At 41.3% G+C, this 16,047-nt stretch overlaps 1 protein-coding gene across 2 annotated transcripts in view; it reads left to right on the top strand.

Annotated features, from left to right (window-relative positions):
* Positions 1-13,768, top strand: part of AFF2 (AF4/FMR2 family member 2) — a 349,256-nt gene extending 335,488 nt beyond the window's left edge. For both annotated transcript variants that reach the window (XM_040614279.1, XM_040614278.1), the window contains exons 20-21: positions 384-598; positions 5,096-13,768. In XM_040614279.1, coding sequence (XP_040470213.1) covers positions 384-598; positions 5,096-5,217 — 337 coding nt within the window. In that variant the 3' untranslated portion in view covers positions 5,218-13,768. The remainder of the gene's footprint in view (positions 1-383; positions 599-5,095) is intronic.
* The last annotated feature ends 2,279 nt before the right edge of the window (positions 13,769-16,047 follow it).

Below are 16,047 nucleotides of genomic sequence, written 5' to 3'. Positions count from 1 at the left end.
CAAACTGTCATTGTGGTTTCCACAAAATACTTTGATAATAAGCCAATATTGCACATTGAGTGTTTTCTAACTGCTGTTGCAGCTTCTGGCAGCAGGTAGAAAAATCATTACAGCTATGAGATACTTCTTTCCCTGAAAAATTGCTCTATTTTTATGATAGATTTTTTTTTTTTTTTAAATAACAGGTTCGTTTATAGGGAGAATTAAATCCCTTTTTATTTTCAGTCATTCCTGGTTTATAAGCTCTCCTTTCTCATAAAACCAGGAGATACTACTGCACACTCTCCTCTGCCTGGGGTCTAGAGTTACTTTTTCAAGTGCATTTAGGATGGCAGTGAAGTGGGGTGTGTGAGGGGGACTCACTCTCCCTTTACCTCTCACAGGAGCACAGAAACACCATCACCCATGTCTCTGAGCCCATCCCCCGTTGGCTCTGCTGGAAGCAGCGCGGGCACCACCAGCTCCTCCTCAGCGGGGACCATCACCATCCCTCAGCGCATCCACCACATGGCTGCCAGCCACGTCAACATCACCAACAATGTCCTGCGGAGCTACGAGCACTGGGACATGGCTGACAAGCTGACTAAGGAGAACAAAGGTGCCCAACTCCGCTTCTTTTTTTTCCCCTTTGGCTCATCAGCTTTAGCTTGCTTTCTGTTCTCGTAGGCGTTGTTGGGAATTGGACCCAGAACCACCGTATCTAAGAGCACAACTGTGACAGCTTGAGCAAACAGACCAAATCTGCTTGCTGGTCACTGTAGCCAATGCATATCTTCTCTTGTCAAGCACAGAGGGGGGATGTGTAACACACACTGAACATGGGGTTATCAGAGCAGCTGGCAAATAATTTAGCGAACATGAGCCCCAAGTGATGGGAGCTTTTGAGTCTGCAAATTTGTTCACAGTTTCAGCTTCTCGTAGAGCACCGAGGTTATTTTCAGACTGCTTTGTCAACTGGTTTGACTATTATAATGTTAGCTAGGATAATAAGCAAACATTAGATGTTATGTTTGCAGGGAGTCCGATTAGGAGATGTCCACTGAAAGCCTTGACCTTGACTCTCCTATGGCTGGATTGCAAATCTGCTTGGCTATTCCTAACAAAATGTAAGTCTTTACCACAGTCATTTAAAAGAAATTTTGCCAAGCAGTTTGTGGCTGTGTTATATTGAGTATAGTGAAGTGGCTGAGATGTAACCAAAGGACAAATTTGGCGTATTGTTGGCCAGCTGTGAACGTCCCCATGATAATGTAATTATTCAGAATCCAGCTTTGGGCTTACACAAATCATTGACAAAGCTTTCTTTGACACTAGAGGTACAGAGACTAACTGGGAAATATTCTTACCGTGAATTGGCTCATTCTCTTAAATTATACTGAGATTTCAGATGGGTGACTTTTCCTGACAAATGTGCTCACTGTATGCAGTTTGATCTTACTCCCATTAATGTCAGTGGCAAATTTCCACTGATTTAGAGAAACTAAGCTTGAGATTTATAGAGTTTTATGTCTGGATGGTGGGTCATAATGATCTATCCCTGGATGAGGAACAATAATAGAAGTTCTGTCCAGTCCTCCCCACTGCTTCTTGTCTTTGTTCGCATTGGTTAATTTAGTAGCAGTACAGTCATTTTGGATTTTTTCCATAGCTGCATCCATTTTCACAAAATGTGAAAGTGATTCCCTGTCAAATGTACTGCAGAATGTTACAGTGGGAATGCAGAAGGATGCCCTGACAGGAGAAAGAGATGGTGATAATCTTGTAATTAGCCCTGTGTGTTGTGGAGTTGTTAAATGTTCTACTTGGTATTGAATCAAAATAGCTTAGGCATTCAGCCAGCAGACAGAAAATGTACCCAGCCACTGCTGTTATCAGTCCTAGAGCTGGATGAGAAAAAACCTGCTGACTCCCTTTCTGCATTTTCCTCCCTACACTCTTCTTTGTTCTCATTTTGATTTACGATTAAATAAACCCAATTCAGCAATGCCATATAGGAATGGTCTTTATTCAGATGAGCAGTCCCTTAGGGGGACTGGATGCATGAATAAGGGTTTCTCACATGAACCAGACATCTAGGGTTGTGCCTTGTTCTTGCATATCTTGTTACACAAACTGCAGCCATGTTAGAAGGAATGGAAAGTTTGTGTTACTTCAAATTTCATTTAAGCATTATAAACCATTGGAGAGAGATCAGTTTCATACATGTTATAGCATGTCTGTCTTTACATTTTGTCTGGAAAGATACCTCATTTCTAATTAAGTACTCAATTTAAAGTTCTATGCTGAAACACAATTAAACTGCAAGTTGAAAAATGCATCGTGTAACAAAAAAGTATGTAAGAACCGCTGTGGTACTCTGCAAATCTTCATCATGTCACGTGATAGATTCCATTTACAGAAGGATATATTTAAGACACTTTGATGTGAAGAATGTTACAGTGTTTCATGAAACCTAGCTGTAATTATTTTAGATGTCATCTGCACCTCTCAAATAATTCAAAACACCTATGTCTTGCTGGCTGGGACAGGACTTGCCCCTTTCCCAATAGCTATCTCTAATCCACCCTTGCCAGCCGGACCAGCCGTTGCAGTGCCCAAACTGTGGTACACCAGTGTGCGGACTGTGAGTTCAAAAATCCTCATGAGAGCAAACAAGATATGTGCAAAGCCCAGATTCTGCCATGAGTCCCACATAAAGGAAGATCTCTTGGCCTCTCTGTCAGGGGGTTGGCAGTCAGGTCATCACAAAAAATGAGATTCTCCCCCCTCCGTGCCCTCCCCCCCCCCAAAAAAATAATAAGAATGGTCTCAAGAAACAAACAAACAAACACAAGCCCACAAAAAAAAAAAACAAACCACATTTAAGATAAAAATGAATTTTCTTTTTTAAAGAAACAGATCTAGTCCCTTTTTTTTTTCAGTCAGCTTGCGTTTTTTCTGTTGTCTTCTGAATCACGAGGTGTGTCTTGCCCAAGAACATATCCCTGATGAGCTAATAGAGATTGGTATAAAAATGTGGCCCCGTGGTTGTAATGTTTATTAGCCTTTACCTCTGGGTCTTATTGCTGTCATAGATGCTTCTTAGGTCATGCCCATGCAGACAGAAGAGATTTCTTCCACGTTGTAGGAGCTGTGCAGCCTCCGCTTGTCCACAGCTGTCAGCTTAGGTTTTGTGCTCCTCTGAGTATGGCTGCATGCTCCCCATTTGGACTTGACTCATGTCCAACTGGCTCAGAGCAGGAGACAGAAGCCTTTCTTGTCAGCCTGACAAAAGATGTGCCATTAAAATAAAAAGGCATAGCAAGAGGGAGAACAACAGAACTGTGAGCCGCCAAGCTGATCATGTTTGAAAAGGAAAGTGGGAACATACTGCTGCGTACCTCTGGTTGGGTTTCCCCTGGCTGGTAGAGTTCAGAGCATGTGGGAGAATAGATGGAGTTTGTCATAAACTCTGCATCTGTCGCAGGCAGGGCTAAACTGCAGGCTTCCCAAAGCCAGCCCATGGGTTGGTTTGTGTTGGATCACCTGGAGAGCTGTTCACCATTTATAACATCAAACTCTCAGCTAACTTTGCAAAATCAGATATTTTTTTTAAAGCTTCCAAAGATAGCAGCACTTTTTTGCTACAGCAGAAAACTCTCAGCTCTGTAGTAACAAAGTCCTATTCTTTCACGTATGAATTTAATAAGTGGCTTCAGCACTTGTAGATTTTCAAGAAATGTTGAACTGAAATTGGGCTTTAAGGTGAATTCTCAGTGTTTAAAGCAATTATTATCTATTTGAGCCTAGGATAAGATCTCTAGAATGCAAGCAAGACAGTGCATTATTTCACTTCTAAATGTATTGATTTTATACTGGAGGAGGGCAATAAAAGAGGAAGGAAGATTAAAAGTAACTGCTGGCTGCAGCATCTTAACACAACTGGTGATAGCCCTAAGCTTTCATTCTGCTTGCCTCCAGCCAAATCACTTTGTGCTGTGATACTGCTGTAGCTCCCAAGCTGACCAGGGTCAGGCTGTCAATACTTGGACAGAAAACCTCAAAGCGGCACTTACTTGCTGAAGAAAGTACTGATACTGATTTTGTACCCAGCATCTGCTCTCCCGAACTGCAGCCAATATACTGTTAGCTGGCTGAATGCCATGCACTGGGTTTTAGATAGGGTAAGGGTGTAAGGACTCAGCCGCTGGTTATTGTGATTGTTGGTTGTTATCTGAGCTCTGGGGGGCTTTAGCTGAGAGCAGGCTCCCACTTGCCTAAATATAGTGTCAGTGTTGTCTATGTGGGAATGCCTGTGCCCCAGTGAGCAAAAAGACAAGCTGTAGGAGAACAGAGGAAACAATCCAGTTCTCCATTGAAAGCATTTACGAAGGTCTGTTGGCCCTAACAGGGTTAGTCGTTCACCCAGACAGCATCTAACACTAAAGTGGTGTGGTGTTTCCTATGTCTCTCTCTTTACTGACCTCCTGTTAACCCTCCCCAGCACCAAATCCCAGTAGCCTTACCCATCTTTTCTTTCCCCTTATAGGTTCCTGTCTCCTAGATGATATTTTCCTGCTGCATTCCCTCTCTCCTATTCCTTCCTCCCTCCCACCCCACACACATCCCCTGGGGCCTGCAGGTGCAGCAGAATGAACAGAAGGCCAAAACTGCTGCAACAGCAGTAACAGAGATTGGAGGGTGGGGAAAAGAGCAAGCAAGGTCTTCTGCAAGACCCAGACTAGCTCTTCATGCCCAGGAGAGGGTGCAGCATGGAAAACGAAACGCCACAGTTCACTGCCAGCTATTTAAATCATGCAGTCAGCAAACCTAGGCTCAAAAAAACTGAAAGTGCAGATCGTCAGAGCTAAAGTAAGACCATTGGCAACCACTCTTACTATGTTGTGGTTGACTGCCAACATGGATAATCTAATTTGGTCTGTTTAAATATATTGTTGCCTTTGTTTAACTTCTTTCCTACCAACCATGTGCTCATGTGTGCCACATCCTGAGAACTCACTAATTGCACTGCTGCTGCTGAGTGGGAAATCATGGTAATACCCGTATTTCTGTACCATTGCCTGAAACAGTGACTTCTGTTTCTTGTGTATTGCAGAATTCTTTGTAGACCTGGACTCAGTGATGGGACCCTTAACACAACACAGCAGTATGACCAATCTGGTTCGTTATGTTCGCCAAGGACTCCACTGGCTCCGCATTGAGGCTCATTTGTTGTAGTGACTGCTGCCCTGTTCATAACATCCCCATTCTTCTACCTCTACCAGCGCAGAGACGATCACTGGTGGAATTCCACTCATTTTTGGAAGTTTATTCATGTAACTTCATTTTTATTGCCTTTTTTAATATCCTATCTATTGGAAGTAGAAGTCACCATAAATGGAACTTATGACTCAAGAGCAGTATGTGTTGTACCATCTAATCATTTTCGACAATTTTCTATTCCTTGTGTCTCCTGGATCCTGCCATCCTTATGTGCTTTATGGAACGGTACATTCCCTGCAGTATTGTTTTAAGTCCATGCTGCCTTCAAGTGAAAACAAAAAAGCACTTTGAGAAGATACGGATTCCTGAGAAATAGTACAAAGCGTCTTAAATATTTGAGGGTATATATGAGAAGTCCCTTCTGAAATAAATTAGTAGAAGTTATAGCTATTCATTCAAAATCATCTTCTGAACCTGAACCAAGCTTTTCGACGCTTAATTCTGGCATCATTACATGACACAGTACATTCCTAAGATTTCATACTTCCTATAGGCTTAATCTCTAAAAGAGAACATTGACTATGTTACAGGTACATAATGTAAGATCACCAAAGGTGTTAAGAGGTAAAAGGTTGAAGGAATGCCTCATTAAAGAGCGATGACACTATGCAATGAGGTTTTGATATTCCATTCTTCCTGTTTATTGTTGGCTTAATTTCAGCAGGCAGCAGAATTTATTGCAGTTTTTAGGCAATTTCAAAATATTAGCTTTCATAGTCTTATCTACCATTCCTATACTAAATCTGTGAATTTTATTTCAGTTTTACTGTTTAGTCTGAAAGAAATACTCATCCAAGAATTTTCTTCATAGAACAATCTCTCCTTGCATAGTGACTCAGTGAAAGCAGATTTTAACAGGACCGCTACACTCTAAGCATTGATATTGTATGTAAAAGTCCATTAATAAGTGTATGCAGATTCTTCATGAAACTCTCTAGTTTAACTAACCAGCTACTGTTGAAACATTATAATTCCATGTGGCATCAATTTTCACCTGTTTTGTTCATTTCAGAGCATTAGAAACAAACAGTATTATCTTGCTATCTTGAAAACAATGTCAAATTAAATAAAATCACCAGATTTACCCAAAAGCAATATAACATTTGTTTAATAATGGCCATGAATTCTTCAGTCAGATTACCTATTTTCCAAGCTCTGCATCTGTTTACCCATGCTGTCATGTTTTGGACCATTCCTTTAATGCGTGAATAATAATGAGACAATTCAGATAGAATTTCAAAGCAATTGTGAATAAATTACACCATTTCACATTTGCTCTTTCCTCTTCTTTTTTTCCCCAGTTATAAACTGCACTGCTCTGCAAGAAGCGCTGGTGCATGAAACAAAACAAAATGAATTTATATCAATAATTCACAAGACTTTAAATGGTCTCATCTCATTCCTGATATAACGCCTGCATACCTTACTGAACTGTAAATTCCATTTCTATAAACAGAAAATGCTCATAGCAATGTAAATATTATTCTGTCTCATCTCATTGAAATAATACAATATGTGTATTAAATGCCATCCAGATATTAGTTAATTGCAATTACCTTCTGCTATATAAACTTGTATATCCTTTAATCTGGTGAGTTATTGGATTCTACTCACTGGGTTGTGACCAGACAAATAGAACAAATTTGCATTTAAAAGGTTCAGACTGTTACAATTTTTAGAGCAGGCCTTGGATATTGGCAATAAGAGCAGTTTAAGGACTCTGCCCAATGCACATTTCAGACAAACATTACTGTTGCTGTTGTATATTAGCTCCCTGTAGTACTACCTTTTCTTAAAAAACAGTAATTCCTAATATTTCTTTCCACAAAACTGTATTGTAAATGTAGCCAAGGTGTGTCATTAGAGAAATCATCCAGTTAGGGTTGTCTGCAAAGGACATTTGCAGAATATGCACATCCTATATTATCTGCAGGTTCCTGCTCCTGAAGTGGTCAATACACTCTCATCTGTTCTCTGAGGGTTTCGGTAACGTGGCTGAAACGTGAACCTGACCACATTTGTCACGATCATTCTGGCCCCAGTAGCTAATGAACAAAACCACAACAGTGAGAACTCTTCAGAAATGTAGATGAAAGGTGGTTGTTGACAACGCTTGAAGTATTTTTTTTTATTTTTTTTTAATAGGGTGGATACTTGAGATGAAGTAGTATTGGGGTGGTTTTGTCATAAGCCAGTTTTCCATACTTTTTGCAAGATCTCACTAATGAGATTCAGTAACTATTTAGTCTAATTAAAGTGCATTGTCGTCACTTGTTCCTTTAATGTAGACTGAAATCCTAGACTTCCATGCATTTATGAAGGATAGCGTCTTGAAATACCATCTTCAGACGTAAGACTGTTTAAAGAGTTAGCTGCAGCTACTCGGTAAAGACAGTGTGTTATCTTTCCCCTGTTGTTTGCAGTAAACAGACACCTATCTCTAAATTTACCCCAAGTTCACAATCTTTTGCTTAAACAGCTTAAGGAGTTAGCCCACCTGATTTTGTATCCCGTGACTTAGTTTGAAATGTATGCTGAATCAATGGCATGATTATAATAAGTCCAGCAGTCAAATCTAGCATCACAAGCCAACTTACTATTTAGCCATCCTGTTTCAAAAGCAGCTTAAAAACAAATTAAATATGGGGAGTGAATTGATGTCTTATCCCTGGGGATGATGCTTCTTTTGGGTTAGTTATTAAGGATTATTGCACTTTTACAGGCACTATATTCATCTCATTTCAAATGCCAACATGTCATCTTCATGGAATCATTTTACCCCTTAAAATATTACTTCCAGAGGAGTTAATCAAATGAGATTGTTTCTTTGTTTCAATCCATGGGGAAGCAGCATGTGTTTGCTTGGGCATTTGCTATATCTGCTCTAAACACTGCCTACTTCAGGCATTCAAACTCATGAACCAAGCACCAAAATTTACAAGATTGGCTTGAGATCATGGGATTTTTTGTTTAAATAAACCTTTTTGGTTTTGGTATTGCCTTCTGGATACTGAGCTTTGAGACTGATTTCATGACATGATTTCAGGCATTTTTCAAGCATGCCGAGGGCCAGAAATGACACATTTGTTTTTAATAGCGATAAATTGGGACAGTGATGTAATCTCTTGATTTCTGCAGCTGGGGTTTAAGAAGGACACCAAGCTTCAGAAAAAATTGCCAGAGCTGACAAGACTGTCATTTGTGTCCCATGCTTCAGGAGGTTTGGAGCAATATCAATAGTTCAGCCGTGAAAGGAGCATGCCAGTAAAGGGCTAAAAAGAAGCATTTGGGAGCTCCCTTGGCATGAGATCCAAGGGCAGCAAAGTCCTCAGTGCTCAAGTGAAGCATTTACATAGCACTTAACCTCCATGTCAAGAGCTGCAGCAGGTCTTAAGTGAAGTATTTGACAAGGTGCAGGCAGAATATGCTGCTCTGAGTGCAATGAGTATCTCTAGCCATGTGATGTGTGTTGGGTCCTTGAGAGCAGGGATCAGAGGCAGAGCCTGAGATGCTGTTTCCCGTATGGGCCATGTTCCCCTAGGCAATATCCCACTGGTCACGGATCTCAGCCATGCTCCTTTGGCTCCTTTCAAGGGACAAATTGCCCTTCCCACACTTAGCAAGCTAACAGTGTAAATGGTTCACGCTGAGCTTGAATAGCTGGGTTTGGCCCAGTATTTGTGCTTTTTATTTTATTTTATTTCATTTTGTCTTATCCTTTTTTTTTAAAGTCATTCTGGTTTAGTTTACAGCCTTTTTGTTGATAGTGTTAGTGGCAACTTTCACAGCTTGCTTCTTATAGCTCAATTTCACTTTTGCTTACATGGTCTTTGGACTTTTAACCATTTACATAGTCTCTCTGTGAATATATTGTCTAATTTATAAATTATCTCCTTTGAAAGACAGGGACAGGTCTGTTGATATCAGTGTGGGGTTATTTTAAGAATAAAGATGGAGATCGTCATTCCTCCTAAAGAAACAAAATCTGAGAAAATGAATCTGGACCTTAATTTCTACGCTTTTTTAATTTCACAGATTTTATGTTGTTCTTCCATTGTAGCAGTTTAGATTCACTGACAAGTTTTTAGGTACTTTGGAAGAAATGTTTTCATTGTAATTTTATCAGTATTTAATGCTGTCTAAATCAAATTATTAGTTTTGTGAGTGCAAGTTAAAAGACAGCAAAAATCGGGCTGGTAAGGATTCTGACTTAGGTATTAATATACTTGTTTGCTTTGAGTTCAGGAGAAACTCCAGTACGCACAGTACTGAAGCGACTGTGTCTGTGTGTGTGTGTACACATACACACTCACACACGTATGGATTTGGATGTGGATTTGCAGCAGAAAGTTCTTTGTCATTACTTCATAGCACAGGAAAAAGAGATGCAATAGCCATGAAGGGAAAACACTCTTACCACTGCTGAGTGGCAGCAGAATTATTAACGTGTTGCTCTGTAGTTTGTGTATAGTCCTGTTTGCATCTGTTGTCTCCTTGCAGGCAATGAACGCATGGCAGAAAATAGAAACATCTCTGTCATCTTGGTCCTGTGGTCCCTGAAGTCAGTGTCAAAACTGAATGTGGTGTCAACGTATTATTTTTCAGAAGGTTGTCATTTGCAATAGACCAGTGTCTTGAAATTTTGAGAAAGGCAAAATATGTCACAAGTCACCAAAGAAAATTAATTTGTCATTTTGAAGCAAGTGTAGAAATGCGCTGCACGTGGGCAGGCCGGCTGGCTGAGGTGCCATTGCAAAGGGCCTTTGCCTCTCGCAGCATCTCTCTGACCTCACCGGAGTGCGCTGGGAGAGAGGCAGAGGGGAGAGGATGAGAAGCCAGTCCACTGTCCTTAAGACATCTTCAAGCTTTACTTTACATATTGTTTTATAAACACAAATAAACCAAGTCTTCTTAATGTTTGGAGGGCTCAGTTCCTCTGTTTCTAATACTCCTCCTGGACTTCCATGATATAGCCAGACAGTGATATGTATCACTCCGTAATAGTGACATATTTTAGACATATCACTTGAATCTCGTAGCCTACATGTATAGGCTAAAAGCTCAGTTAGGCTCTCCATTATCGAAACCCCTCTGCTACTGAATGCAAAACATTCCTGCCTGACTTACAGAGTAGCCGTCTTCTCTACAGTGTTCCTGTCAGACCTGCCTTTCTGATGGACTTGGTAGCTTTACTTCGGCCATCCTGTTTCAAAGATGTTTTGGCTATTTCTTTTGTCTTCCAAGATCAGTGATTCTGATCATCTCACACCAGTTTAAACCCATGGTGGTAGTTGTTGAAGTCAGAAGAGATTGAGTTCAGATCTTGTGTATATCTAGGGGGATCCTGTGGCTCTGCAGATAGAAATGAGAGGAAAATCAGGTGCAGATGAGTTACTGCCTAAAGCTGGTGTCGGGTGAGAATCGCACCTGGCCTCATCAGGAGGCACTTCAACAGAATTACTATGAAGATAAGCTGTGCCAAGAACCACAGGGTATGTAGCAACATCTCAGGCAGCTCATTGACACTGTAATCATCTTAGGCAACAGTAAAGATGTGAAGAGTGTTTTAAAGAAACTGGGGCAAGTTGGTGTGGTCTGGCATTATGAATTTAACCTGAGTGTGCTTCTGGGGAAAGGGGATTCATTACTGTTGAATTACTGTCATTCATTATGTCCCGCCAAATAACACCTATACCATGGTATCCTACAAAATCCGAATATGGCACCATCCCATCTGATTCCTTTCTCCACCTCAGGGTGCCACCACATGTCGCAAAGAGCTAATGCTTGTCACTGCCCTGAAGTCACCATGCAGTTAAAACATTTTTCCCTTACAACTGCAGCAAGGACCAAGGCCAGGGACCCAGCAGCCAGCTCAAGTAGCGATGTGTGTACTCAGTGCTTTGGAGAGCAGCCGCAGAAAAGACCTGACCTTGCCTACCACAGAGCTCCCTGAGCCCTCAGCTTGCTCATGGTGTTGGACTACTACAGGTCTGCACAGTGTGAATCCCCATATAGCCCTGGCCACGGTATTGGTGTGCAGGAACGTGTTGGGGGACCAGTGCTGTGCCCAACAGGGCTGAGGGACCCCAGCCCCACTGCCTGGGTACAGCAGAGCTAAAGACCTAAAATCAAGGTCTTGGTCCTCTACGGCTGCAGGTGGGACTTGGATTTGAGCACTCACTTTTACTTGCACTGCACCTGGAAACACCAAATGAGCTGACAGAAGTGGTGCATGCAGTAACATCATAAACCTAAGGCAATATTCACTGTATGCAGAATTGCATTTTCAGTTGTAGTGTCCACAGGACCACTCGTGCTTAGAGGACTCTAGCTGAGTCCTACTGATGCCAGTGGTAAAAGCCATGTGAGTGGATGATGCGATTTGTTTTCTTCTTTGATTTTAACTGAGTTCCCTGCTATGCAAGTTCTGTAAGCTCTCTTTGTTGGATATAAATTTACTCACAGTTGTGTGTCACCCTGTTGAAATTCCATTGAAAAACCCATCAAGCAGAGATAGCCCTAATTTCTGCTCAGTTATTTTCTTCTCTGAATTAGAAGGAAAGTCAGATTCTGAGGTGAATTTCATTGTTTTAATGGACAAGAGTAACTGCAATGGACCAAACTTTGGGCTAAGCAAGTGTAAAGTAACTTGGCTCAGCTTGTGGAATTCATGGGACCAAATTCTGCTGTCATATGGCAATCATGCAAGTCTTATGGAGCTTGCTGAGCACCGTTTATCAAAGGAGAAGCTAGTTAACAAGACTGGCATAGCATTACTGGAGTTCAGTTGATTGGGCCAGAACTTCAGTTGCATTAACCCAATTAATTCAATGGAATTACACCGATATTTGTTCTGGCTGGGCATGCACCCCACTGAAATTATTTCAAGGTCTCTGGACTAGTGCTGGAATAATTACAAACTTGCTCTTCAACCAGACCATATGTTGACTCAGCCCTTGCTCAGGGAAACCACCACTGACTTCAGTAACAAATAACGTGGAGTTACGGACATGAAGAAGCCTTGACCCACTGGCAGGAGGCATTTACCCTTGAATTTATGAATGAACTGAACAGCGGATAGCAACACACATGCTTTATTTATGACAGAGGTAGAGTGCAAGTTCCTCAGCTGGTGTAAACTGATACAGGAGTACTGATATCAGTGGAGTTAATCCAATATGCACACATGGAGGAGTAAACCCTCTAACCCCAAACTAATTTTTGCCAATATATCTCTATGCAGATAAACTCCCAAAGCTTTTTTCATCATGCCTTTTTTACTGATCGCGCCAATGAAACGATTAATGTACCATAATCCTTGTCTGTAAGGAAATATAGTACTTTGCAAAGCTATGCAGTATAGAGCACATCATAAAACTGCTTTAGACCACACAGTCTGGAAAAGCGTTGTCAGAAATGAGACTAACAGCGCAGCTTTTTATCTGATGTCGATTACACTTTCACCTTGCACTTCCACCACTGAGAGCTTTACCTGTGGACTGAATGACGGTTATATGTTTCTGATGACTGTGGGCCAAAGCTTCAGCTGATGTGCCTTTAAGTAGCTCCATAGATGTCAGTACTGATTTACACCAGCTGAAAAACTAGTCCTCTCCCTTTTCATACTGTGCTGTATGCCCTAATACAACTTTATAAACACATACTAAAGCTGAGTATATATTGAACTGTTCTGGTTCAGCACCAGACAATACCTGCTAAAAGAACTGGAGGGTAATTTCTGCCTGACATCTAGGCTTGCATATGTTTTGGTTTTAACTAAAAGGCATGTTGCAATTTCATTACCTCTGAGTTTAAATATTTACTGGCATCAGCTTGCACAGAAAAATGGCAAATAAATTCAGACGTGTCATAAATGCTCTCAGTCTAGAGATGGAGTCTGTTACTTTAGTTCAAAGACATTGCAGCGGGCTAAAGTGGTTTTTCTAAGCCAAATGTTTTTTGTACATTTAAAAGTCACAGCAAATATTTATCTAGGCCCGATTCTGCCATTCTTCCCCTGAGCACCCTAATTGGCAGGTTTCTCCACTGAAGTCCACAGGAGTAACTGTAAATTAGTGCTCAGCACAAAGATTGCAGAATCAGGCAGCGAATATGTTAGGTTGATGCAATCAGGAGTTTAATTTTAGCCATATGTATCATTTGAGGACGCTTCAAAATTATGTACCTTTTATCCAAGCTGACAGTCCTTGTAATTCCATGAAATATTGTATAATTTATTCCTGTCTGTATTTTTGACATCTCTGGATTGCATATCTTCTACTGAATCTTAAATGCTGTTTTTTTAAAACCCGCATGCAAAAGGTCTAGGCCATATCATTACAGAATATGAAAACGAGTCGAAAGATTTGGTTATTTTTTGCTTTGGTTTTAAGCTGTCCTTTGATTTGTGTTTTGACTTTGGCTGTGGTACTCCTGGTATTTTAAAAATGGCTCAATTCAATTTGCGTTACTTCCTGTCTTCTGGGGGAAAAAAAACAAACAACAAAAAAGAAAAAAAAACTAAATACAACTAAGGTTTAGGAAAAGTAATCCTGGCAAACTCAGTGGGTGTTTTCTTTTTCTAGTTGTCTTGGTTTCTTAACCTAGCCATGTGGGGAGTAGTCTACTGTACGCGTTCTCTTGCCCACCATTTCTGGCTGTTCTGGCAAATGCTACTTTTTCCTTTTGCTCCCCCCACCCCCCATTTGTGTGTGTGTGTGCGTGTGCGCATGTATAATCAACCAAAATATCAGGAAAATTTATATATGCTTTCTTCTGGTTCCTGGAAATAGAGCAACATTATGACCTTACGGTCTTCCAGCAAAAGTCAGATTTAATTTCTGCATTGCAGTGCAACTGAATTAGCTATTGGAATTAGATTATGGTTTACTAAATGGCCCTTTACCTTACATTCTTACTTTTTATTTACTATTGAAGTACCCTTTTTTTCCTCATGTGTGCAGATATCATATCAATAATCATTGCAATTCCACAAAGTGTCTTTGTTCTGAACAAGCATGTTATTCTTGTAAAGTTTTAAGTATAAGTTAAGATGTTTTGTACAGACCAAGGTAACTGTTAAAATGTCAAGCAATTACTGAAATGTTGTATAGTTATAAAAGTTTGATTTCTTTTGCTTTATATGTATAAAATTGTATCTTGCCTGTTTTGCTTTGTATTTCCAGCGTGTTGCACAATTACGCATTTTGTTTACATTTGTTCCTTCTTCAGAAAAAAAAGAAATAACAGTAATACTTTATGTACAAACATTTTAAATGTACTTTTGTTGTTTTTAAACACAATGTCTCTGTATAAATAATATTGGTTGAACTGGTACATTTGTGTCTCTCATAGAGGGATTAATTATACTGCCAGTGCATTGAATTATTTAAAAAAAAAGGTAAAATAAAATTTTTATGAAAATGTAACCCATTTTATCACTATAAATTATTCTGTCTTCTGCTATTTTCTCATTCCCCTCCCAAGATACAGTAAGTATGGTACAGTAAGTACTGTTTGTGGGAGAGCTGTCATTGGTTTTAATTTTTAATCAATGTGTTTGTGTCATTGCGGAGACTTAAAATGACTTGATGTTAGAAAATAATGTAGCGCTGATACCAGCTGTGAGGTAACAGGATCAATAGTGTGTTCTCCCCATCCCTGAGGGGCCTCAGCTGCAAGTCGGCAGCCTAAATCCTGTCTGTCCCAAACCCAACCTAAAGAGCAAAGGAGCCAGGCTTCAAAGGCAGGATTTTTTTGGTTGCTGGCTGACAAGCAGCCGAAGGCTCCAGCGTGACTAAAGTGGTGCAATTCAGCGTGCTGACCCTCTGCACAGGGGTGCATTTCTTCCCAGGGGCTTCCCGGGATGACAAAACTAGAAACGCCAGGTTTTATATCATCATTGCAGAAATAGCTCTAAGAGCCTGTGCCAAGAATACCAGCTCAAAAGAGATGTAAAAAGCTCTCAAGAGATGCGAAGCAGCATGTGATGTGGCTGCCCAGCGCCAGGCTGAGTGCTCGGTGCTGCTGAGCATGGAGCAAGTGAGGTCAAACCGCCCGCCGGGGAGGGACGCACCGCCGCGCTCCCGACACAAAGTCCAGCTCGGGCCGCTGTCTCTGAGCAAAAGAAGCCGTCACTGCGGTTTGCTGTCCAGCCCCTCGCACTTACATTTCTGCTTAAAACATTTTCATCTTCATCTGGCGGATTGGGAGCTCTGGAGGCGCAGCAGGAAGGCAGGGCCAGGGGGCAGCTGGTGGGGATGTCTCAGCCCATCGGTGCTGGGGAGGGGGGGCGGTGAGCCCAGGATGCAGATGGTGTTGCAGAAGGATGCTCTGAGAGACGTACCAGTAGCCGTTGGGCTGCGTTTAAGGCTGACCATTTATCGTAGTGGCCTGCTTAAACAAAGGGCCAGTCACCGATATCCTCCAGCTTCTCTGCACTGCTCTGATCCCATGGAGCTGCTTAAAGCTGTCCAGTCCAATGGGGCTGTGGCTTTTCCAGTGTCCCTCATCCTGTTTGTGTAAATAGTTACATGTGAAGAACATGCTAGAGCCCCAGCCCTTCTTAGCAATGTGTCACTTCAGAAGAAAAGCTGGAAAGGGGCGTTTGGAGCTTATTGTGTATCACATGTGCCCATTTTGCATTCAAGGAACCAGAAAACATCCTCTCTGAATATCTCAGACATCTTTTGGGTCAGTGGGAGGGAGGACAGGTCTGTTGCTGCCTGCACCATTCATTCCCCGAGTCCTCGCCATCCTCTGGGTGTGCCCAGAAACCAGTTT

Source organism: Falco naumanni, chromosome 14 (assembly GCF_017639655.2).
Source record: "Falco naumanni isolate bFalNau1 chromosome 14, bFalNau1.pat, whole genome shotgun sequence".
Lineage (NCBI taxonomy): Eukaryota > Metazoa > Chordata > Aves > Falconiformes > Falconidae > Falco > Falco naumanni.
The sequence above is the reverse complement of the archived record's forward strand: the minus strand, read 5'-3'. Positions and strand labels throughout refer to the sequence as shown.